The sequence below is a fragment of the Anser anser genome (genome assembly GCF_964211835.1).
Source record: "Anser anser genome assembly, chromosome: 1".
Taxonomy (NCBI): domain Eukaryota; kingdom Metazoa; phylum Chordata; class Aves; order Anseriformes; family Anatidae; genus Anser; species Anser anser.
In genome coordinates, this window is record NC_139720.1 from 75,746,266 (window position 1) to 75,772,288 (window position 26,023).

At 46.5% G+C, this 26,023-nt stretch overlaps 1 protein-coding gene across 4 annotated transcripts in view; it reads left to right on the forward strand.

The window, feature by feature from the left end:
- The first annotated feature begins 12,996 nt into the window (after positions 1 to 12,996).
- Positions 12,997 to 26,023, forward strand: part of A4GALT (alpha 1,4-galactosyltransferase (P1PK blood group)) — a 21,995-nt gene continuing 8,968 nt past the window's right edge. The window contains exons 1-3 of one of the 4 annotated variants that reach the window (XM_083842190.1): positions 12,997 to 15,793; positions 21,246 to 21,412; positions 25,611 to 26,023. The exon at positions 25,611 to 26,023 is cut by the window's right edge and continues 469 nt beyond it. In XM_083842190.1, coding sequence (XP_083698316.1) covers positions 21,296 to 21,412; positions 25,611 to 26,023 — 530 coding nt within the window. In that variant the 5' untranslated portion in view covers positions 12,997 to 15,793; positions 21,246 to 21,295. The remainder of the gene's footprint in view (positions 15,794 to 21,245; positions 21,413 to 25,610) is intronic. The other 3 variants (XM_083842192.1, XM_083842191.1, XM_083842193.1) reach the window with 3 other exon arrangements.

A 26,023-nucleotide genomic window follows, 5' to 3' on the forward strand; every position in this document is an offset into this window, starting at 1 on the left:
TCCATAGCATAGGAGTTTGTAAATATTACTTTAGCTGCATACATTTTAATGTTGCTCCTGTCCTGCTCTTGAGTCAAAGTCTACTTGTCATTGTAAATCAAGGCTGAAGCTGTAGACCATATAAAAAAGGTTATGTGCCTAATTCCATTTTTGAGGACTTCTACACAAAATAGCTTGTTTTGCATATGTAACTCATGTATGTGAGACTGGATTCTCTTTGATCAGTTATGGCCAAACCAGTGTCTTACAGACCTGCTCACAGCTTCAAAGACAAACAGCAGCACTGCCTTTGCCTTCTTACAAGGTCAGCTACAATGGTCAGAGTACATTACTTCCAATTTTGACGCTTTCATTTTTAATTCGCTCAAAGTCTCTTTTTTAAAAACCTTCAAAAGGAATCTAGCAATGTAAGCAATTCCCACATGAAGCAACATGATCTCATGGTTCATTTTAGACTTTGATTTCTGAGAGATATTCCATTTACACAGTAAGCATTGTTGTTGTACCAAGATGTGAAAATAGAGAAGTATAGTCCTGAGAAAGCCTTGTGTTGTTTGTGTCCTCTTTGCAAACCATGCAAGAATAGTTCTGCATCTACTCTGTGAGACTCTTAAGAGTCTTCAGTAGCCCCACCTTTTTTAGAGAGAAAAGAAGGAAAGGATCAGTACTTGGAAATTCTCTCCACCTTCAGCTTTGCTTGCTGCTCCATACTCAAGCTCTACAGCACTTCTTTAGATTTGTAGCTTTGGATTTTGTGTGGTTAGTCTTACCTTCCAGTTCTCTTTGGTTGGCTCTAAGAGCTCTTATGAGATCTTGAAAGTAGCTATTTCTGTACCTTAGCTAACAAGTTCAAAACAGTTACCTACTTATATCTGTTGCTATTTGAGAAGTCTTACCTTGCCTGTTTACAATCTGCAACACCAAAAGGTGCAGGTCTTTGTAGTGCTGTATCATTAATCACTTTAGATGTCCTTGTGTATGTATCTACAAGTGGGCACCTGGACTGGGCTACTCTATCTTTAGCAGTATAGGTATCTACTCCCCAGCATTTGTACTGAAACTCCATATTTTTACAGCAAGGATGTTTTCTCTTAGCTGGGAGATTGGTATGGTGTTCCTTGATGAAGGGTGGAGAAAATAATTGTTGTTGACAGGCTGGTTCAAGAAGGCATACAACAGGAGTGTCCATAAAGTGCAGACAATGTGGGGTGGGTAAGCAGGAGGGAGGTTTGGTGATGGGAATGTGGATATCCTACACTGCAGGATCCTATTGTATGAGAATAGAGGATTCTGCTGTCTGAAGTTTGTAAATCACGTTCTTAATTGGTTCATCAACTTATGAGTCAGTCAATACAACAGCATTTATATCTGTATTTATGTTGATGGGGTATTCTCTTGGTTTCTGTAGCTGAAATGATTATCTCCTTAGGGAGAATAACATGGTGTACAGTGCTTTGAGGCCTGCTCATGGAACAGCTTGATCAGAAATGCTATATATACAAGAATGAAATTATATTGGTGAACGTGTAGTTGTTCTGTTACTTTACCTCCACTCAAAGGTGTGCACATAGAAAGGGAAGATGCTGACACAGTAACGTTGCTAGAAGCTCCTTTTTCACTATCTGTAAAGACCAGCTGCATGATAAAACATGACCACAGCAGGAAAAGACATAGGACCTATTACTGAATATTAAGAAAGGGGAAGGAAATTGAGGTTGCTAGCGTTTTCTTAAAGAAAGATTTAATTTGTTATCCAGATGTACTTGTTCCTGAAATCTACACAGTCTCTGACTGAGCAGTGGGTTCTGTCAATAGGCAGCCCATGAAGCTCACAGTTCTTGGGCTCGAGATAGCACTTTCAATTCTGCATAGTAATCCCTTTGAGAAACTGATTTAGAGCTGGATTTTTAATGTAGAGTAGCCAGCCATTGAAAAGACACCTGCTCTCCTTTTCCATTTTCTTGTTATATAGGTATGAATTTCTGTGTTGCTTTCTGGTAATACAAAATGTGCTCATCATGACTCCTGTTTCCTGTTTATCTCAAAACGAATTGGTGCTGTAATAATTCGTCATTGATACAATTACAAATGTGAGTAATGCTGGGAGATCCAGAATCATTAATAGGGTGCTTTTGAGATGCCCAATTCGTGGTAGGTTTGACAGTGTGGAAGTGAATTGGGCTGTATTTTATTGATAACTGTCTGGATTGCATATATTTTTCAGTCCACATTTGCAGCTACTTGTTTTCAATACCTGAAGGTGGCTGCTGTGTAAAAATAAATGCCACCCTTTTCTCTCTCTGATGCATGCTAACATCAGAAAACACAGGAAATGCAAAGCTGTAGGTGAATTTTCTAGATGGAGTCTTAATTCAGACCAAACATCCACTGAGGAGGAATGAGATTTTAATACCTGATAGCAACAGGGAAAAACTGATATCAAACTGAAAGTTGGTATGGTGCCATGGTTTGGATTTAGAAGGAGAATGATAACGGGGATGTTTCAACTGCTGCAGAGCAGGGCTCACACAGAGCCAAGGCCTTTTCAGCTCCTCGCACTGCCCTGCCAGCGGGGAGGCTGGGGGTGCACCAGGAGCTGGCAGGGGGCACAGCCTGTATAGGTGACCCAACTGGCCAGAGGGACATCACATCCCAGCAGGCATCGTGCTCAGCAATAAAACTGGGGGGAGTTGGCCAGGGAGGCTGCTCTTTCTTAGGGAGTGGCTGTGCATTGTTCAGTGGGTGGGGAGCAATTGTGTTGTGCATGGCTTATTTGTGTGTTTTTATTTTTATTCTTCTTTCCTTTTCTGCCCTGTTCCACTGTCTTTATTTCAACCCATGGGTTTTGCTTTATTATTATTATTATTATTTCATTTTTCTGATTCTCTCTCCAGTCCTACTGGAGGAGAGTGAGTGAGCAGCTGTGTGGTGCTTAGCTGCCTGCTGGATTAAACCACAACAGTCCTTTCTGGTGTCCAATGTAGGGCACAAAGGCTTGGGATAAGAATAGATCTGACCAGAGAGTGTCAGAGAGAACACATTTGCTTATTATATTTGTTTAATAGCTGCTGGCTGTGATGTTGATTTATTGGCTCTCAAAGTTACGTATTGTAACCCCTTACTTGCTATATATGCTATATGCTCCCAGCTGTGCTGTTTATCATCTCTGGGGCCTGGTTTAAGGTTGCTTTTAATTTTGTCACTTTGCTGTACAATGTAACACTGGCTCATGATATGATAAAATTTCCAGTCATGAGCCTAATCTGGCATTTGTATTCAGCATTGCCGTCATCTTCATACTTTGAGAACGATCTCTTGGAAACTATTAACAATTACACTCTTCACCTTCTCTCTTTGGAGCGCCAATCTATGGAGGGAGACAAGGGAGGACACTTTGCTCTGCTCTTTCACCTTCCCTTACTCTTCCATCTTCCTCTACTCCAGGCTAGTTGAGAATTTTGAATATCCTTCAAAGCTGCATGATCATATTTCTATGTCTCCAGAATGTGTTTTGTCTAAGATTAAATAACTGTTTAAGAATACCACCTAGAGATCGGCCCCAAGGCTGGATGGTTATGCCAAGGTATGTGTGAGAGTATAGGCAGGTACATATCACAGTTGTCACCTCTGATGGCTTGGGAATTTACCCCTGAACAATTGTGGAATTATAAAAACCTGGTAGAATGTTTAAAAAAGGTGTGCCCCAACCCCGGTAATGACAGGGATTCACAGCTCTGCATTGTGCTGAGATCTGGCCTGCGCCTATCAAACAATAGTCACCACTATTACTACTTCTGATCTTGATAAAAGGACCTCTGATTTGCATTTACAAGAACTGAGAAACGAATGCTGTGAGCAGGACTAGAGGGGCCCTGCCTCCAGCCAGGCAGACGACCGGATTTACTGGAACATGTGTGTTCGTTAACCTGTCACATCAGACCCACAGGAGTACAAGGCTCTAGTGGACACTGGTGCACAGTGTACCCTGACACCATCAGGCCACTGAGGGGCAGAACCCATCTTGTTTAACAGTATTGGAGGCCGAAGTGAGCCTAACTGGGAATGAGTGGCAAAAGCACCCCATCGGGACTGGCCTGGAGGCCCCATGCATCCTTGGCATAGACTACCTTAGGAGAGGGTACTTCAAGGACCCGAAGGTACCGGTGGGCTTTTGGCATAATGCCTTGGAGACAGAGATCAAACAGCTGTCTGCCTTGCCTGGTCTCTCAGAGGGCCCTTCTGTTGGGGGGTTGCTGAAGTTCGAAGAAGAGCAGGTGCTGATGACTACCACAACAGTGCACCGGTGTCAATATCACACGGAGACTCTCTGATTCCCGTCCTTAAGATGATTCGTGGAGGCTGGTACATCCTCTGCTGGCATGAAGAGTAGACATCTGGGCTGTTCATGTCTGTGCTGCTGGGGCCTCCTCTGGTCAGGAAAGGAGCTTGGACGCTGGTGCCTGTGCTGGCACACAAGCAGGAATGTCTTCTCCTGGAAGTGAAGCTCCCTCCCTGTGTCCTGGTGGTGTGAGCCTCTGCACAAACAGCCGTGCTTTGTGTTTGTTGCCCGGTGCCACGGCTCTGCCTGGCAGGAGGTCCCCACTGCTGTGTCTCCAGCAGGGCTTTTGCAGCCTCGTTGTAGGGGAAGAAAGGCTTTACTGGGAGGACTTGGGTTTTTTTAAGTGCTTTTCTGGGCTGAACCCAATAGTTACCCACAAGAGTGTCGTTTTCAGCTCTTTGTTGTGCTCAATTAGCTGCATTTTCAGAGAGGCCTCACTATAAAACCTCAGGAAGCTCTCATTGTAGAGAGCTGAGTGTCTTCCTGCACAGCCATTAGCTTGTGTGGCTTTGAACAACAGATGTTTCCACAAGGTAGCAGGCATAAAATCATATGGGGTGCCTGGTGCTTACGAACAGCAAATGTTTCCACAAGGTAGCAGGCATAAAATCATATGGGGTGCCTGGTGCTTACCCATTTTTAGCCATGGTGAGACTGAGCATGGGCCTGTGTACAGCCGGGGCATCCCACAGCTTCCAAACCTGCGGCTCACTGCACCCTATCTCACAAAATCTCCCAACATCCCTTGCCCATATTTTTTGTACACTGCTGGTAATTGCTTTTATGGCATGTGCCTTCCAAACTTTGCTTTACCACTGCAATGCTATGCAGGAATGGAGCTGCAGCATTAAGCATGAGAGCTTTTTTGGATGAGTGACTGAGGTCGAGGACGAGTGACTGACTCAGCCCGAGCATCACGTTCCCCCAGCTTTGGTAGGCAACAGTAGTGCTTTCTGGAAGTGATTGCAAACCCAGCCTGCAGAGCTCAAATACACACAGGATGTGCATGCTGTGGAATGCTCTACAGAAGCAGGTGTGCACGCCTGGGGCATGGAAGAGGCTTGAGAAAAATACAGAGTGGGCAGAAATATTAAGTAATGCATGTGCAAACTGTATAGCCAAACTGGTATTGGCTGTTCTGCCAAAGGTAGCTGAGAGTGGAGAGCTGATGGAAATCAATAGCCATTTTTTACAATATTTTTTTGCCTCATCTCAGCCATTCTCCTCTCATGCTGGCTTTTTTCTTTATGTATTCAGGCATCCCTGGAAACATAGTTTAATCCTTCTTTTCCAGAGTCCAGCAGCGGGATGGGTCCTTGTGCATTCTCCTGGCTTTTCCTTGGTCCTCTTTCCTTCTCCTGTGCCGCTCTTGATTAACGCACTGTTATTCTAACTTCCCGAAGGACAAAGTCAATATGAAGCCAGCCTTGGAAAGCAGGAAAAACTGTGGCTGCTCTGGTTCAAACCCTGGGCACACCGGCCTGTCCTCATTGATGGGAGAGAAAAAGAGCTCTGCTTATTTCAGAGTGCCAATGAGATGCCCTGAGTACGAGAAGAGCTGCAGCTCCCTTCACTGGTGGAGCAGGAGATGCCCAGCATTAGGTCCCAGGGCAGTGAGAGGACATGTACGGGTCATCTACCTCCAGCTGCAGCCTTTCTTGCAGATATTTAATACCAGAAATACTAAGGTAAGGAAGGAGGTTTCTGAAACCCTGTAAAATTTCAAGGAAAATAGAACATTATTTTGGGGAAACATCAGAATTGCAATGTAAGTGCTGATGATAATGAGTGAATGCAGGCTCACGTGGAGACATGGGGCCATCACTGGGGGTTGTAGAACAGTGCATACAGAGCCATGCAAATGATACCCTCTTTTAGTCAGCTTTGAAAAAATGGAGAAAAGTTCTGCTCTGATTCAAAGCAATTAAAAAATACCAGGTGGGAAAACAAAAAGTAAAGAAAAATATTTTAGATCTAATTAAATACTTTGCTCAGCCTGAAAAACAATGCTTGTCTTCTCTTTTTTCTCTCCTTCTTTTCTCTCTTTTCTTCCTGTTCTTGTCTAAGACTTTTCAGCTGAAGGACATCTTAAATGCACATAAATTAAAACAAAAAAAACTGATAAAAAAAATGCCTGGAAGAAGTTTCATTTTCTCAGATTCTTTTCTTTTATTTTCCACTGTTTTTGGCATGAAGAGCCTGAAATCCACAAAATGTTTTGTTGGCATCAAATTTGCACTTTGTGATGGAAAAAGCATACTCTGTGTTGTTGTTGTTGTTTAATTTTATTTTTGGATTATTTTTTCCTCCCAGCCTCTTGCTTGCTGCATGCACAGGGTGTGTTATAGCCTGTCTCCCAGACTGCTTCTAGCTTTCCTCCCTGCCGGCTCCCCTCCCTTGAGCCAGGACTTAACCACAGCATAGCAGAGCAAACAGCCCTGAGCCCTCTGCAGATGCAGCCCTGCGCCCTGCACACATTTCTCATGAGTTGGCCAAAAGCGGGGCTGTGACCCCACTGTCTACCCGCTGCTGTCATGTACCTAGCACTTCTATCACTTTCACTTTTCTGATTTCTTTCTTTGAATTATTTTCAACATTATGAAGCCAAATCTTTAAGGCTCTGTGTGTATTTACAGTGGTCTGATTTCTCCTGCTGTTTAATGGCATTAATACTCCTTAGTATTACCAGTTTTGATTCTGTGCTCTATGCCTCTTCATTTTCCCAGATTTAATAGACAAGTGTAAAACTTCTTCATGAAACTTGCCACCTACATGTTTCAAGAAATACACAGGCTGTTTCCACAGGGTCAGGCGTAAGCCTCCAGCACATGTTAGTCATAGTGACCTCCTTTTCGCCTTGCCATTCCCAAAGTTAGAAATGTGCTGCTGCCACCCATATGGCTGGCATGGGGCAAGATCCAGGCTGGGGCAGGTGGGAGCCATCAGTGCGAGGACCTTGATGGTGACTGGGTCTGAAAGGGCTCCTCTAAGGCACTGTTTTTGACCACAAAATGCGTTCCCCAAAAACTCAGACTAGACCAGTACAACGAAATTACATAATGAAAATGTCTGGTAAAGCATCTTTAGGAAGATTCCTGCTTACATGAAAGTGTATGTGTTATGCAAAATCCGAGTTTCACTAGAAATAATTTTAAAAATTATTTCTTCCTGCCACGAGAGGCTGTGCGCGCTGAGCACTGCCATCCTATGGGGAGAGGGGAGCAGAGGGGTGACCATCTGCTATCACTGCAAGTTGCATTTTTTACTTCCCCTCTCTCCCACTCTCTCCCCTCCCCCCCGCCCTTTTTTTTTTCCCATCAGAAGCATGGCCTGATGGAGTGTGGTTTTTCATCGTTGTATCCTGAGAGTCTCCAGGTCAGAGGATGAGTGGCTCTGGCCCCTGATAATTGCAGGGACATGGCCACCATATCTGGGATGAGACACTCACACTCTCTCTCACTCACTCACTCTCTTTTCTCCCAAGGAAGAAGCCAGAGAGTTAAGCACAATGACTTTTTGGCCAAACCTGCTTGTCTCCTCCAGCTGAGGCATAGGGAGCTGTGCCCACCTACCTGCAGCAAGGTGGGTCCCACCTCACCACGGGTGGGATGTGATTTTGAGCAGCTCCAGGCAAAAGGTGGTGGGACGGCCAGAGCTGTGTGAGACAGGAAAGTTGTGCTGGAGCTCCAAAAACAGGGGTTGGTGACAAGCAGGGTCTGCCCAGGTGGGCTTTCTGTGTGCTTGATTTTCTGGAGAGTGTTTGGGAAGGTTCATGCACGTGGTTGATTGCAAGTCTGCCAGGAACATGTACAATAACACTGTAGTGCCTTGTATAAGATGGCTTGCTCTTTTACTTATTTTGTTGAGGTTTTAAAATATTTCTGCGAAGCCTGTAGATGCAGCTGCAGCTTTCTATTTCCTTCCTTCTCTTGATAAACCATTGGAACTTTGCACAGAAAGCATCTGTGTAGTATAGCCACAGAGACGACCAAAACTCAGGGGGATTAATCAGATAAAGCATGTGACTTCCCTTGAATGAATATGAGGGAATTTATTGTCTGCTGAATAGATGCAACTTCATCTGTAGTTTCTTAAAACACAAGCCCCTGACAGCCTGCTTTCACCTGTGTTAACTCAAAACATTCCTTAATCTGTCATAGTCCCTCCTACACATGATGCTAGCCTCTGTTCCTGTGCAGTGTGTGAAGCATAGTGTCCCTGTGACTACCTTTTATTCATCAAGCACTCGAATGTTATGTCAATGTTTTTGGGTAAAACCAGGTATTCTTGGTTTTTGTGTCTGAGAAATAAGACTTTCAGGTGATTGTGGAAGCTGTGTGCATTTCATCTTGGTCTGGTGGACTTTCCAGTGTGAGACTTTTTCAGTTGGGCTGCTCCTTTGTTTCTTTGCCACTCATTTAAATGACTGCATTTTCTCTCCTCTATTCATCTCTTACTCCCATTTTCCATCCTGGTCCCCTCTGTGGTGCATCTGACATCAGTACCAGATGTGATTCGCAATAGCTTATTGCTACGGTGTAGGTGACCTGGCTTGGGGTAACCTTCCCCATCCATTGCCCATAGAAGTGGCCAAGCTTTTCATGAGATGGGAGGTTGGCTAGGTTGTGGTATTGTTTTGCCTCTGCTCTGTAGTGCTGAAGTTCCCACTCTTGCTGAAGTTTAATCATTAACCTGCCCAGTACTGTGCTTGCTGGCTGTTTGCTTTGCTCTCTCCATACCAAAATGCAAGGCTTTGCTGCATGCCATTAGCACTCACCTGGGCTGAGTGCTAGGCTTGACAGGCTCTGCTCCTGCTTACAACTGTAGCTGTGGCTGAGCATGGAGAAGAGACTGATGTCTTCAGCTGCTTGCTCCTGTCCTCCTTGGCTCTGCCAGCCTGAATCCCACGTAGTCCCTCCCTGTCCCTGCTGAGCTGGGACAACCAGGCCTGGGACAACAGGGGTGGCTGGGCTGCTGGATGGAACAGCTGGGGGCTGCAGGAGGGCTTGTGCCTTGGGTGGGAGCCCTCAGTGCCACTGGGGCAGTGATGGTGGTATGTCAGAAGTTACCTGTGGTGGCATTGGGGTTAGACAGCCACACCTCACCATAGCAAGCTCTGGGTGGTTGTTCCTTGCTGTGATCATCCAGTGCAACTCTTTCTCCAGGGGACCTTCCCTTTCCACCTGCTTTCCTCCCATTTTGTTGGGTTTCCCAGCTAGGACTGCAGTGGCCACATCTTGTTGTTACCCATTAGCCCTACTGCTTCCATCTCTCACTCACTGTGGCCTCCTCAAGCAAAGGTGGCCCCATTCCGAAAAATGGGGTCTTGGGGAACAGTGGTGCTAGTGGCACCCAGCTCATATGGTCATCAGTATCTGCCTGTCTTCCAAAAAAGTTGTGTGCCCTTTCTAGTCCTCTTTGCCTCCCGTAAGGGTTTGCACTGAATTTTCTACCCTATGGCTATCTTGCAGCACAATATCCTATGCTTATGGAAATGAGATAAAGCCTCAACAGAAAGGAAATATAGGTTAAATAGCTACTTAGTAGTCCTCAGGTAACCACAGCTGCCAAGAGCCATGGGTGTTTGGGGAGACCTGGCCTGGTTGTCATGGGTTAGTCATGTGTTCTTCAGGTTGTTTCCATGGCCATAAGGTCACATCGTGGAGCTGATCTGGGCAGCACTGCCCAGCGAGTGGTATCAATAAGTTTCACAGCGGGCCTGATACCATTTTGGCAATTTAGATCTGCAAACATCTGTCTATCTAAAGCACGTGTTTGTTTTTCCATGAATAGATTTAGGCAGCTTGTAACAAGAGCTGGCCTGAACTCAAAGAATTGTGCTTTCCAGAAGATGAAGGCAGTGTTTTGTTAAATTTGTTATGTTCAAATGTTTAATACTTCAAACTGCTCAGATGAGGTGAAGGGATCTAGTTTTTGAGAGAAACTCCTTAGAAATTAAGTTAGTGTCCAAAATACACAGCCTTCTGAGTGGTACAGGGTTGGCCAGCCCAGCTGGTGCAAATATATGTGAAACATAGCGAATCTGGGCAATGAAGCAAGGTGAGGTCTGGATGTGGTGGGGATGTCCAGCCCCTGGCTGGGCCAGACAGGTGGCACCTCGCTGTCAGCAGGGTCCCCACGTGGGGCTGATTCTGCAGAGCTCGAGAGATGCTCTGCTCCTGTGGGCCCTCTCTGACGTGTCTCAATCATGACAACATGATTTATGCTCTCTATAAATATCCCTCTGGCAGAGGAAATAATGCACTGGATGACATTTTCCAGACGGCCTCAGGCCCGCTGGTAAGATGCTCCCCTGGCATTATAGGGAAAGGAAAGAAAATGCAGTCTGCAGACCCACACAGGGTTTTACAAATGACTTCAAAGTCACTTTGTGCTGATCCCTGTTCCCAGGACATGGCAGAAAAAGGTGGGTCCCCCTCCTGCTTCCCGTGCATGTTGCAATCCCCCGGCTGAAACCCAACACCCCTTGAAGCCCACATACTGCAGAACCACTGCCACGCTGCATAAATAAAGGAAAAAACAAGAACAGAAACACCACAACAGTAAGGACATGAAGTCCTCATTTTTCTTCAGAAAACTTCTTCTTAAAGATGTGGGGAGGACTTGGGGGTGGGGAGGAGGTATGAGAAACTGAAAACTTTGCTGGTGTTCCTGAGTATGGTATTTTTTTTTTATTTGCTTTGATTTGCGGAAATCAGACTCTATAACCTCAGAATAGTTATAAAGCAGGTATGTTTATTTGGTGCTGCGTGCACACACCGGGCGCAAGGGGGATAGCTCCACCTAACTTGCACCCCAACAGTTACTGGCAGTGTGCTTATATTTGTAGGATATATATACATATTCATTTCATTTCCCATAAGTCTCTTGCATCAGGTCTCTGAAGAATCAATAACGTAGGTTCCGTCTCTATCCATTTGCGTACTGGAGTCCTTGAGTGGTCATCCAGAGTACTCTGGTGGTCTTTTGTTGAAGGCCAGAAGTCTTCCTCCCTGCTAATATTCTGACTTTTCCTGCCTTTGACAGGCTTCGGCAGTCAAGCCAGTTCTTGCTGGTTCTGTTATGCATACAGTCTTTTACTCCCTTATCTTTGGGGTCATTAACATACAATTGTGCTAGCTAAGACCTAGGAATCAACATCCTTTATCTTGTTCCCTGTCTCAGCATCTTACACTTGCTGCAAGATTCAGGACTAAGGAAGGAAGGCATTTAAAAGATACCATCACAATCTGAAATGCCTTGTGTTTCCCCGAAGCCCTTGACAGGAGTGTTCTGGCCAGCCTGGCATGACGGCCCCTCTGCAGTGCACTGCCACGAAGCTGCCGAGTGGAGCCACCTGCCTGCTGTGATCCAAAGCGAGGGGATGCATGGTGGGTGAGCTCTGGGCGCAGTGGGTTGGAGGGACAGGCAGGCAAGAGATTCCTTCCTCATCCTCCTGTGCCCAGCAAGCGATGGTGTTTTTACCCCCTTTCCAGTGCAGTGCCAAGGTCCAAAGCCAGACCTGCACAATGCTTTTCAAAAAAAAAAAAAAAAAAAAACCAGCCCAAACTGAAGCCCAACACAATGCATGGAGAAGACGCTGGGGTTATTGGAAGACCACCAAACTTCAAGGAGAGGATGAGATGCAGAAAATGCTGCCAAATCCCAAGCAGGTCATCTGCTGGAGACCGGGAAAACCTCGACCAAGGCAAGCAGTTCTGCATAGGAACAAAAGGGCTCTGTTTTGCTAGTTAAATACTTACCTTAAACTTGATAAGTGCTCTGTGTTGGCATTGTTTGCCTCAGGGGGAGGAAACGTCTTCCGTAATGATGTTTTCCCTGGCATTTCGGCAGGTCTTTTTGCAATGCTGACATGCCTCATCCCATGTCTGGGTCTGTTTCACCAAGGGCAGGTCAGTCCTGGTTGTTTTTGGTGACGTGGGGGTTCTGGCTTGCATGGCACCGCCAACACGTGGCTAGGGCAATGCTTAAGCACCTGCTGGTCTTTAAGACCAAGGTCCTGAACTTGTGATCTAGAGGCCTGGGCATCATCCCAGCTGGAGCAGGAGGGGCTGAGCAGGGATGCTGTGAGCAGGAAAAGTGGGCGGCTCATCTGGAAGCGGCAAACACCAGAAAGCCCGTACGGCTCCTAGGAAGTCGGCATGGCAAAAGCCCTTTTCATTCCTAAATAGTGCATCTGCTTCAAACTGACAGCAGCAGCAGATCAGTGAAGAGCCAGGCTGATTTTTGAAAATGGACCTTCCGCATCCATCTAGGTACATAGTCCTAAATGTATTTTACTTCTCAATAGCCTGAGTAAAGAGTAATTTGCATTCTAAGTGTAATATTAAACTCAACAAACATCCTTAAAGAATATATCCAACGAAAGGCTTCATCACTGGCCTTTCTGCCGGGGGGGGGGGGGGGGGCAGGGCAGGAACAAAAGCATCATTTGTCCTCAGCATCATTTGTCCTCATTGTATTATGTGTTAACCCTATCTACATCCCAAAGAAGTTTAAGCTGTACAGTTCAACAGGAGTGCTTTATTGCTGGGAATGGAAGATGCTTCTGCTGCTTTTCTCAAATTCGGGAAGCCCTGTATCCTGCCCCTGGGAGGAGGTGTCCAGGAGGTGGCAAATACTGACCCTGGTGGCTCTGTGACCACCATACAGCTTCATAGCTTTGGACGCATTATCAGCTACAACATTGGTGGAGTCAGTTTGGGATTTTCTGTCAATTTTGGCTTTTATGACTTTATTTTTTTTTCAAAGTGGGCTGCTAGCAGGAAAGAGTAAATTTTAGTGAATATCCAAATTAAAAGAAAGCATGATGCAGGGAAGTAAAGGTTGGCAAAAGAAAAAAAAAATCCAAATTTGACTCCTCCTAACCAAAAATTTTCCCTGCAACTGAAAACAATTATTCCTTTTGAAACATTTCTTCATTTTTGTTATTTAAATGTTACACAGGTTGAGGTTTTTTGATGCAATTGCCAGAAAACATTTTAGTATGATTCAATGCAATTTGGTGCAGATTATTAGTTCAACTCTCTTTGGTCTCAGGCCAGGGAAACCTTTTGCAATCTCAAACTCTCACAGCCGGAAAACATCTATGGTTTCCACACACCCCATCTATTTCAGTTCTTCCTGCAGCTCCCCACAGCCAAACATAGATGCATTGGTGTTGCTCATATTTATTCCTGTCCTGAGTGAGCGTACCAGGGTAAAAGCTGAAGCAGATATGCACTTGGGCCATTTTTGTGGAAGCCAGAAGGCTTCTGGCTGTTAGTCCAACTGGAGGCTCTTACATCTGCAGTACCAGAGCTCCCTTTGGGTTTAGATTATGCAGCAGACATCCTGCCTTCTTTCTGGAGGTAATGTGTTGTTCCAGTTCCCCTCTTATCATGTTTTCATTTCTAAGCTGCTTGCTGGACACATTGCTTGTAATCACGGTTGACTCAACTGGCAAAATTTATCTGGCAAGCACCAATCAATAAATGTGATACTGCCCTAAGGGCACTGAGCTAATGCTTCTAAAAGGTTTTCTTCTTATCTGCCAACTCTGCTTCTCTCCACAACTTTGTTTTGAGGGGTGAGCACCTGCTAGCAGAGCCATTCAACTCTTCATTCCTTTCCACAGAAATCTGATCATGAAAGCCTGGCAGCGGGGATATGCTCCAGTTCCTGTCGCGTTGTGGCCAAGCAGGATGGTGGCAGCGGGTGGCATGGTTCGGGCCTGCTGTCTGGAGAGGTGCTGGTGGCTGGTCCCTCGGCTATGGTCCGTCCCTTGAGGTGAGGCACCTATAGCAGCAGTGATGCCCATGACCAACACCACAAGGGCTTAGTGACCCCACTGACCGCTTTCCCTGCCCTCCATGCATTTCTCCCCGCCTTCAACAGGTTGATGACTTATGGTGCATGCTGAGAGGCCAGGGCCATGACTACTTCCACAGGGACAGACTTGGCGCGAGCCCTTCGTGAGGCTGGACCTCTCTGCCAGCAGGGCTGGCGCTGGGCCAGCGCGCTGGTTTTGAACAAGGGATGAGGGTGAAGCCATCCGTTTTGCCATGCCTGTCCCCTCCCTTCAAACCCAAGCCACCAAACTGGCTGGCAGAGGAGGCAGGAAACTGAAGTCAAATCAAAACCAGGCTGAAAGCCCTCAAAAACTGTTGTGTTCACGCAGGTGAGTTGCGGTTGTGAAATGAGCTCACAGGAAGCAATTATGCTCCTGTCCTGTGATGTGCTTTGGGAGGGTTATTTGCATGGTCTCACGCTGTTCGCAGTGGATGTGGGGGTGGTAATTTGCCTTCTGCAGCCTCTGTCGTCTCTCTGAGACCTGGCCAGGCTCTAAGTTGCATCCAGGCCTGGGCTGGATCATGGCCCCCTCCGAGCACATGGGCAGCTCTGTCCCTTGTGTGTTGGCACAGGGAGGCGATCACAGGAGAGTGAACATCCATTGCGACTCAGTCTGCTTAAGCCTAAATTCTGCCCAGTGAGGATGGTGAAAAGATATCTTGAAATCCATTTTAACATCAATTTAATTTCAGGCCTGCTGTTATGAAAGAAATGGTTTAATGTTACATCTGGGGAAAAAAAAGAAGCAGTTTCAGGTTACTTGACTGTGGGTAAATTTTGTTTTGTTTTATTTAAGGACAGTGTCAAAATTTCTTTTGTTGAAATGTTTCTCATGTGTAAGCTTTTGTAATGCAGAACTAGTGTGCTGTATCATGGGAGTCATGAAAAACAGGGCTCGGAGGCATCTCTAAAGAATTCGTGTCCAAACCCTGCTCCAGGTAGGATCACCTCTACCTAAACCATTCATGCTTATTGTCTAACCCATTTCCTAACATCTCTGGTGATCTTCCCACACAGGGTGTTCCATAGCCTTGCAGTCAAGCTATGAAACTCCCTTGCAAGCAGCTCACAGGCTACCTTCCTTTTTTTTTTTTTGCAAATGATTGTTGCAATTTCTTCATTTTTTGTTGATTTGCGTTGCTTTGCAATCATCTCCCATGGCAGCGGGTGGCACAGGAAACTCCCATCCGCCTGGGCTGGAGCCCCCAGCCCGACAAGCACGTCGATGCATTGTGGCTGCCTTATCCCAAAATCGAGGCGAACGTGGGGATAACGGGTGAGAGGAAATAAATAATAAAAGAAAAGAAAAATAATAAAGTAAAAAGATGATAAAATAAAATAGTAGAATAAAATATTAAAATAAATTTAAAAAAAATCTAGAGGGGGGCTGAGAAAAACAAGAAAAAAACCACGCGAATTCAGCGGCTCCGCCCGCCGCTTTCCGGTGCGATCCGACGGGTCGGCCCCGCTCCGCCCGGAGGCCGCCCCGGGGCGGGGCGGGGCGGCGGCGGGGGCCCTGTCCCCCTCTCCGTCCTCGGTCCTGTCGCCGGTCCCATCCCCGGTGCCGGACTCGTCCCGGCCGCGCTGCCCAGCGGCAGAGAGGTGAGCGGGGTAAAGGGGGGACCGGGCCTGGGAGGGCTGCCCGAGGGGCTCGTCCGGAGGAGGGGAATTGAGGGAAAAGTCTTTTTTTTTTTTTTTTTTTTTTTCCCGCGGCAGACTTTTCCATGAGCAGCTTCCCGTGGGCTGGAGCCGAGCTGCTTTTGGAAATTCGTCTCCGTGGGCTCGGAGCAGGGAAGAGCTGGCCTCGGACCCCATGGGAGAGCCGCGGAGGGTCCGGCGGGAATGGACGACTCCCTTCCCGCTGCGGCACGTCCTTCTGGCTGGGCTTTCTGCAGGAGAGCTCCCCTTGGCTCCCTGCGTGGCCTCCTGCGCAGGCATCGGCTTCTGAAGGGAGCTGGGGAGGGTGCCGGGGGCTGCACGTAGGGTGCCCGCCTGTACCACAGCCTGGAAAGGCTCTGTGCAACATGAGAAGGAAGAGGCGAGCGCTGAAGCCCTGGGTCCAGGGGAACGACAAAAGTGTAGCAGGAGGATGGGGAGAAAAGGGTCAGCTGGAGCGCGGGGATGTGCCGATCCTGCTGCCAGCAGCGATGGGCTGGTTTGGAGGCGAGTGGAAAGGCAGAAGAGCCAGTGTCAGGAGAGAGCGTGGCTGGCCATCATGTTTCTCGCAGACATGCCCTGAAGAAGGTCAGAGTTTGAGCAGGGATAAGGTTTGAGGTCTGAGGGAGAAAGATGTACTCTCACAGCGGAGCTGTGGAAATGCTCGCTGTGGCAGCAGGGGGAAGAAAGCCCCAGTGAAAGAGTTGTAAGGAACCACGTAACTCCTGTAATTGTAGCAATCTAAACCCAGTGCACTTGCTGAAAGGTGGTGAGTCCCACAGCCTTGGCTAAAAGTGACTTAAATCAGCACGTGTTTCCTAATGCATGAGAAGCTGCTCAACACAGGCTTGCCGCTTCTGCGCCCTGATGCATCCCACACCAGCTTCTGCTGAGCTCCTCTGCCTTTGCGCTGCTGCTGCTATTTTTGTTACTGTGGAAGCCTGAGGAGCAAATCTTATGGGGCTCAAATTCCCCTTTATATGGTTCTTGTAGAAATCCCAGCTGTGTCTCAAGGCACCAGCTCTGTGGGAAGAAGCAATGACACACATGATGGCCCTTCTTTCGTTCTTGTGCCCCTCCTTTGGCAGCACAAAAGTGATAGTCATCCTTGAGGGACAGTGGGTCTGATGCTGGGTGAACGGCAATCTGCCTGGTTTTAGGTGTGCAGCTCACTGCTGTGAGCCAGGTTTGCCTTCTCATAGGATTCCCACTGCTTCTCAAGGCATTGATCAGTGGCACTGATGAAGCCTTTCATGCTCAGGGATCTTGCAGGGCCAAGGGATCTCACAGCTGGGGACCGTGAAGCTGTGGACTGTGCAATTTGGTGTTGCCACTGAGTTGGGTGCCACCACTACAGTGATGCAGCTTCCTGGCCACCTCTTCCTGCATCTCTCTTTGTGCCACCACCTGTGCCTGTCTCACCCTGCAGTGGAGCAAAACCAGCTGTGGGAGCTAAACCAGTAAGAAGATGAAATCCTTCAGTGGAATTAGCTTTTTGGTGCTTTAGCTTTCAGGGCTGCTTACAGCAGGGGCAGAGGAGCATCAAGGAAGAGTCTGAGGAGGAAGGGAGTGGGCTTAGCAAAAATTAGCTGTCAGTTTAGTTTTGTTGTGCCATTGACCTGTACTGTGTGTGTCAAGAAGTACTTATGAGTAATCCTACATCCATCTTTTTTTTTTTTAAATTTGATAATTGCTATAGAGACAAGTTGCTGCCTGCCTGCTGTAACTACCATATAAAACCATACTGATATGCCTATTCCATACTGACGTGAGACCACATTGGCAGTGTTTAGCATTGAGTAAGTCTTGCCATCAGCACCGTTGTGGTTTGGATCAGGTTTCAGTATGTGCTGGCAGGAGAGATTGGGTTCACCCTTCTCATCTTTTCTGGCACCACCCAGTAAATCAGCATAGCTGTACTATCACTTAGCTCCTGAGGGGTTGCCCTTCCCAAGCTCATGAAAGTCTTGTAGTGTGTCTTCTGGCTTTGAGATCCTTTTCTCTGTGCTCATGTGGGCTTGCCTTTTTTCCCCACAGGCACTCCTGCCCAAACAAACGCTTTAATTCCCTTACCTTTTTGGCTGTTCAGATCCACAAATCTTATTTTGTGTGGTGCTTTCACTTGGAGGCAGGTATTTTGTTAGCAACTGTCATGATACAAAAGGGGAACAAAGTAGTGGACAGAGCCTTGCTTCAGAGCCAATATGCATCACGGGGTGTGGTGTGCTGCAGAGTTCAGGAGTCAACATCATCATGTCACCAGTCAACCCGATGTTCCAGCGAAGCTTCAGCCTGTTTAAGGAGGGAAGAGGAACAAGACAAACGAGAACATGTGAAGCTCTGTCTTGGGCAACAAACCATCATCTCTTTTTATATCCTTGAGACATGAGAGGGTTTAGGGCACCACCACTTAGGCAACCAATGGGAGAAGTTAATTTTGGTCTTCTTCCTGAGACAGCTGATAGATGATGTTTCTTGCTTTCCGTTGTTTTGCTCTAGGCTCAAGGGCCGCAGCTGAAGCGGGGAGGAAGGTGTGGAGCAGGGTGATGCAGGGAAGGGTGCACCTGCTGTGAGGAAGTGAAGGGGTTTTGGCCCCCTGTGAAGGAGGAGTGCAGGTTAAAAGAAAGAGGGGTGCTCTTCGAATTGCCACAGGTCTTTTTGTGTTAGGAGGCAGGTTACAGCTCCCACATCTCTGTTGTGCTGGAGTCTGCAGCTGGGTGCACTGGCCAGCTTTGCAACAGCTGGCACTGGGGGCTCCACAGCGTGTTTTGTGGTTGCATCTGTCAGGTGCGAGTAAATCTTATCAATTTATTATTTTGTTCATGAAATATGCATAGAAATCTCAGGAAGATACCAGGCTGTAGTGTTTTAGTCTTGTTTATGAAGCATCACTAAGAAGTGCTCAAGATCATCTGATATCATTGCAAAGATGTGCAGAGCTTTATATCTCCATAAGTAGTCTAAAGACTAACAACATTTTTTATAAAGAAAGATAAATTTAAGGAAAAAATAAACTTTCATGGTCTTTTTGGGTAACCCAGGCCTCAGGTGTGCCTGAGCAGCTGGGGTATTTGGGGGTGAGGAGCACATATCCACCCAATGGTCCTACCTTCCCACACCCCCCACTTGGCAGCCCCGTCGCGGAAGATCTGCTCACTGCTGCAGAGGACAGGTCTCAGAAAGGAAAAGTGCAAGTCAGAAATGCCTGCTTTTCCTTCAGCCCTGGATTCATTTCACCAGGCAGATTTCGACATTAGAAATCTCTGCTCTTGATGCAGTAGTTAAATCCTCAATGAGAAATCTATGTGCAGTGTCAATACCATTGGGTTTTAAAGGCAGTGCTTTCAGGGAGGTTAAGTATGATCCAGATATGCACTGGCTGGGCAGTTATGAGCTAAGTTCTCAGATACATGCATATATAAGCATGCTCTCATAAGGTGTGCAGAAGTGAACAGAATCAAATGTATTGTCTCGGCATTTTACATGGACAGTGCTTGTATTGGGGAAAGCCTTGATAAGCAAAAACCTTTAATTTAGGTTCAGTTTGTGTAAAAAGTCAAGGCATTTTAAACCTGTTAACTACAGTACCTGTTAACTATGCTTTTGAAAAGCCACGTTTCCCTCCTGAGCTGTGATTGTGTGAATGGCTTCATGCAAGCTGACTTCTATCTGCTTTAATGGCATGGGGGCAGAACCTAACAGCACAGCTCCAAACATGAGTCCCATGTCCACCTTTCTGCCGCAGTCTGCCTTATTCCAAGCGTTTCTGAAGACCAGTCTTGACCATAACTCTCCACAGTACACTGTAACAGTTCACAACGTATCACTTCCTATGTACTGGGCTTGGTAAATGTGCTAAACTTGAAAGAGCAAAGGAATAAAAGCTGAAGGGACAGATCAGTGTTGTATATAGTCTTTACAAGACGTGGCACACTTTGCTTTGACAATGTGCGTAGTCTGTAGGTCTGTTTTTTTCCCAACTTGTTTCTGATAAAAGCTTTGCTAGCTTTGATTTTCTATTGTGCTTGAAAGGAAGGAAATGCATTTCTCTAGCTCGTCTGAAACACAGCAACTGAAAGCTGATTTGTGTGAACTTTCAGCAGCTGTTTTTGGTTATACTTACCAAATGCCTTACCACCAAATGCATTTGATGCAAATTACACCCTGATTCTAAATTCTCGTAACTCTAGTTTCAAGCTTAATATACTTAATTTTGGTGCTCCAAAAATTACTTAAGAGTTTACCTTGATGGCTTTCCTCTGAGGTTTTGAGGTTTTATGCATTTTCTTGTGACATGTTTCCAGTATCTTTTAGAGGAAAAGATACAATTGCAGCCCCCAAAAAACTTGTCATGGCTTTCTGAGGAAGACTCTATAAGCAAAGAGGAATGAATTTTGGATAAGATATGCTCCATTAAGCAGCAGCAAAAAGATCCTGGATCTCTTGTAACATTAATCTGGGAAAATATCCTGTACTCAATATTAGGCAGCATATCAAAACATTTTAAAGCAGCACTTTGTGCTGCTAGAGAAATGCTCTAGACTTCTCTTGTACCACCCTCAGGTAAGTGCAGTCCTGTCTGCCTCATGGCTGGGTGGCATTCTCTGTGCCTTGCTCAGCAAACAACATGCTGCTTCAGCTGTGCTTAGCTAGCCATCAGGTCTGAAGCACAAGGAGGTATCCCACACCACAGGAATGCTACTTTGTAGGATGGGTGCTGTGATCAACACCAGGCTGCAGCACGCTGTCCTGCACAGAAAGTCCGATACTGAAGGTGTTTCACAATAATCAATGAGTTTATTCCTTGGCATGTGCAGTGCAGTAAATTAACTCAACAGATCTGTCCCCAGCCCAATGGGAAAGTGCAGCCTGGTTTCTGTAAAGGAGGACCTGGCTCTTGACTCTGGCTGCTGTGGGAATTGCTTGCTGGAAAGCCATCTGTGCACTGTCACAGCAAAGCCTTAAAGCTTCTCTTTCTGACAAATCAGGAAACTCCCTTGCTCAGAGTTTATCAATGTTTTCTTTGCTTTTTGTTATAAAGCGCCTCTAAAGTCAAAACATGAGTGTATTCTAAGCAAACACAGCTGCATGTTTGTATTGGTGTGGCAGTCGCTTCTGTGCTTGTGGTCACTTGCTTTGTTCCATCAGTCAAAATTAATTACTTGATGGGACTTGAGTGTTGTTTCACCATCAACCATCTCATAGGTTCAGATGTGCCAGACTTCAGCAGACATGATAGGAAGAAATGGAGCTTTTGCTCTAGTCCTGGAGGTGCTTGCACTGCCCTGGAGGAGGAACCCAAGGTTTCTGTGGTGTTTCACTGTTGTTGCTGGAACAGCTGTTGTCATCTGCTGCTGTTATTTACTGCCTGAGATTTACTGCCTTCTCTCCTCTTCAGCTGCTGAGTGTCTTTCAAAGAAGACAAACTGGGACTGTGCTATTTCACCAATGCTCACTGGGGAGAGGCACTGGGGGAGCAGTAGCATTCTCTTTACCCTCCCTCACTTTTCCCAAGATTTATGCTTCAACTCTCTGGAAGCTAAACCATCAGCAAAGCTTCATTTGGTAAGCTGATTTTTCTGCCCTAGATACCTGAACAAATACACCCCTTTGGTAGAAATTTGTTCTTAGATTGGTGTAGCTGGCAAGCCCTTTGTGTTGAAAGTAGATAAGAGACAATGTGTCACTTATGGCCTCTCATTTTCTTTGTTTAAAGGATTTCCATTGTAGAGGAAACATTTGTGCAGAATTGCTCAGCAGTTCATAATCCAAAATTCGAATGCATTTTTACCCTTGTAGGGAAAACAGAAAATAAAATTCTAGGAACTTCTCTTTATTTAATTGTTACAAGGAACACTGTATTGGGCATAAGTGTCAGGCTTTGGGGCACTGGGACTGTAGGTGTGGTCTGTGTAGGAAGAGAAAGCCATGAGCGTGAAAACAGTTTATTGCACACCAAAACTGCAACCTGTCAGAGCAGCTAATGGCACCTCTGCTCAAATGCCTTTAAGAAAGGGTGGTAGCCTCTCACTAGGGACAGGAGTCATGGAGAGGAGACACGAGAGGAGTCACAAAAGAGCACATGGGAGGACAAACGTGGGAAGATGTGAGGAGTCACAAAACAGGAGTTGAAAAGGTGACATGGGGCAGGAGGCCCAAAAAGGCCTGCATGAGGACAAGCAAAAGGAGACAGGAGCAAAAGTGTGAGGAGGTGGAGGGGATGTGAGAGGAAACACAAGAAGGTGAAGAGCTGTCTCTAGAGTGAAGGGAGGACGTGGAGGAGGCTGTGGAAGGGGATGCTGTTGGGTACATGGCTTGAGATGCTGTCTTGGAAGGATGTGTTCAGTGCTGGAGAAGGTACCCTTGAGGGACTGTGGCCTGTGGGCAGTCCATGCTGGCATAGGGACATCCCTGTGGAATTGTGGCTGGTGGGTGAGCCATAGCAGGACGGGGGCATCCCTGAGGGACTGTGGCCCAAAGAGAGCCTGTGCCAGGACAGGTACACCCCAAGGGACTGCAGGCTGTGGAAGACCCATGGTGCAGCAGAGGAGCAGTAAGAAGCAAGGAGCAGTGAAGCAAAAGAGTAAGATGCAGGGAGCAGTGAAAGGAAACTGCTATGTATTGCCTGAAGGAACTGGGACTGATTGGGTGTAACCTGCAGGGAAAAGAGGGAAGTTGATACTGGAAAGGGAGTGTGGAAGAGGTGTTGAACTGAAGAGAAGCCTGGGGAAAGGGGAGGAAAGGTATTTTCCTGAAGTGTTTAATTGCTTGGCTTTTTTTTTTTTTTAATTGATATCTGAATCAGTAATTAAAAGTTTCTCTTAATGGGTAATAAATGAAATTCCCCAAGTCAAGACTGTTTTGTCTGTGACAGTATATTCATTATGTTGGGATGCAAATTGGTTTAGCAATGACATGGTCTAACAGCACAAACCCCAGGTGGACGTAACCTGGGAGGCATTTCCCCTCTCTGTACATGAAACTGACATATCCTTGCAGTGCTGGGTTGGCACTTGGGCATTTTCCCAATTACAGCTTTCTAGAGAAGGACCAGCACCAGCTAGTTGCAGGTATTCACGAGTGGTGGAGGCAAAAGCCACAGAACAAATAAATCTCCCATGCTGACAATGCTCTTCTTCCTTCCAAACCAGACTGGAGCTGCGGAGAGAAATGGGAAAGAACAGGGTGGGGGCAGATGGCAGGGTCGTGCCATTTCTTGCAACTATGTGGGAAGAAAATGTGTGTTGTCCTCTTGAAGTCTTAAGGAAAGCAGAGGGGATGGAGGAGAAAGGCAGCGCACTGTGACATGGATGCTCCCAAGTCTGCCAGGTCCTGGTGCTGCCAGCACCAAGTGACTTGGTATGTGTTGAAAAATTACCAGATTTTTTTTGTTCAAATAGACAAAAAAGTGAGAGATGAACCTCAGTGGAGATTTTTTTTTCAACTGAAGTATGATTAATTTAAAATGGAAAATCCTGTACTGTTATTAAGCTGACCTGTAGCTGTCCGCAGCAGGCATATTGGAGTTCTCTATTACATTCTGCACTTTTTCAGTTTGTGTCATAAAACTTCTGCTTTTACTGATGGATTGTATTGATTGTATTTCTTTTAAATCATGCAAAATCTTACCACAAAGGAAGAAACAGGGGTTAAAACAGAGAAGACACAAAAATGTTTTGCATCTTGCAGACAACTTCACTTTCTTCTTCCTCCTCCTCCTCTTCCTCCTCCTCTTCCTCCTCCTCTTCCTCCTCCTCTTCCTCCTCCTCTTCCTCCTCCTCTTCCTCCTCCTCTTCCTCCTCCTCCTCCTCCTCCTCCTCTTCCTCCTCCTCCTCCTCCTCCTCCTCTTCTTCCTCCTCTTCCTCCTCCTCTTCCTCCTCCTCTTCCTCCTCTTCCTCCTCCTCTTCCTCCTCCTCTTCCTCCCCCTCTTCCTCCCTCTTCCTCCCTCTTCCTCCCTCTTCCTCCCTCTTCCTCCCTCTTCCTCCCTCTTCCTCCCTCTTCCTCCCTCTTCCTCCCTCTTCTTTTCTTTCTTCTTCTTCTTCTTCTTCTTTTAAAGAGTATATTCTTCATGAAACTTTACTGGTTTTCTATACTTAAAGCATAACACTGCTTGGAGTATGGAGGCTTTGAGGAAAGTGTTAGTACGTTGTTCACGGTTCTCTTTAACTAGACTGTGTATTGCAGGAGTCCAATGCACCTTATTTCAGGCTGCTAAAAACTGTTGGACTTTCTGGGAGATAAATTCAGCTCTGCTCTTGCATCTGCTGCAGCATATCTCTTTATGGTTAAATCCATGCTTTGGACTTCAGAGAACTAAACTTGGTGTCTGGCCAGGACAGTAAACGAGTCTTGTAAAAGCAGAAATTACACTGTATGTCCCAGCTCCCCTGTCTGATAGGAGGAGGATATATTCATGGTACATATCAAGTATAGGGCACTGCATGGTTATTGAGGAATAAACAGAAGGGAAACAAATATCCTGTGATTCTGGGAGCTGAGACCTCTTGACAGAAACAGATGACAGCACTGAGATTTTAGATGAATTTTCAGATTTTGGGAAGGATAGTGGATGGTTCTCCTTTTTGGGAAAACAAACAAAAACACTGCAAAAGCTGCTGTCCCACTCAGTGTCAGGTGCCACAGATCATTAGTATGGCAGCAAACTGGAGGACAAAAGAGAATCCAAATTCCTAGTATCTAAGATTATTGTTGTACACATCTGATATTAAAATAATGGACCGATGAAGATAAAATGGAATAATCATTGTATTTCCTGACAAGCGACAAGCACAGGATGCATCCAGGGAAATGAGGGTCAGTCCTGGTTTGTGATAAATGGAAGAGACAGCCTTGTCCTTATTTTGTTTTAGAAGGAGCATGATCTGTGCTAGAGGACAGTGTATCACACTGTATCATCAGTGATGTCCTTAGTCCCAAAGGTGATCCAGATAGCTGCTCCTAATGACTCCTGGTGATTGGTTTCACACCTGGAGCTGAGGCTGAGGCTCTGCTGGAACAGTCCCAGAAGGGGCCCAGATAAGGTGTGCAAGTGTCCTTCTTCCAGGTTTCCACCTGTCATGGTGCTTTTCAGTTGTGCCCAGGTGCCAGAACAAGCAGCAGTGGGCACCAACTGGCAGACAGGAGGTTCCCTGTGAACATCAGGAACCCCTCTGTGCTGTGTGGGTGATGGAGCACTGGCACAGGTTGCCCAGAGAGGCTGTGGAGTCCTCTCCTTGGAGATCTTCAACATCCAGTTGGACGCAGCCCTGGGCAACTTGCTCTAAGTGGCCGTGCTTAAGCTGGGGTTTGGACCAGACGACCTCAAGAGGTCGCTTCCAGCCCCAGCCATTCTGTGGTTCTGTGCTCCTGCACTCCTCAGAGCTTATGCAGATGGGCCACTGATGGCCCCCATGGTGGGCCTGGGAGTGGTGGGCCCAGCATGATATTACTTGGGCTCCCACTCCTGCCATCATCCCTCTGAGCTCCTTTGAGGGTGTGCAGGTGAGTTTTATTGCATCCCCTAACAACCTGAAAAAGGGCTATGGTTTCTGATGGGAGCCTGTGGGCATTGCTATGGTATGGAGAAGCCAGGACACTTTTTAAGAAATGTTCCAAAGGTATAATTTAAGCATGCTGGCATGCTTAAATTCAACATGTAATTTAAATTCAGTGTTCAGTGTGTAGTTCTGCCATAGTGCTGTACTATGTCTTGTGGTCTGTTGACCTGCCTGTTAATGTATTTTTCTGCTTTCCTCACCATCAGGTCACGACGTGTCTTGTGGTAGAACAAGCTCTGATGGGAACAAGAATGCTCAGGATGCCCAACTGCCTGCTAAAACTGACCCGGTCGGTGCTGAGCCACAAGCTGAGGGCCCTCTTCATCCTCACCTTTAAGTTCATGTCCTTTGTCTCCATCCTGTTGTACTGGAGAATCACGGAGGACGCTAAGGTCAGGGACCAAGTCTACAGCTTGCCTACTGAAATCCGCTGTGGTCACTCTGTGCCCTCTCCCCCCCGCGCCATTGCTGATGGGCCTCCTCCTCCACCCGGGGATGTGTTTTTTGTGGAGACCTCTGAGCGAACCAACCCAAATGACCTGTTCACATGCTCTGTGGAGTCAGCTGCACGGACACACCCTGGGACAAGGGTTGTGGTGCTCATGAAAGGCTTGGCCAA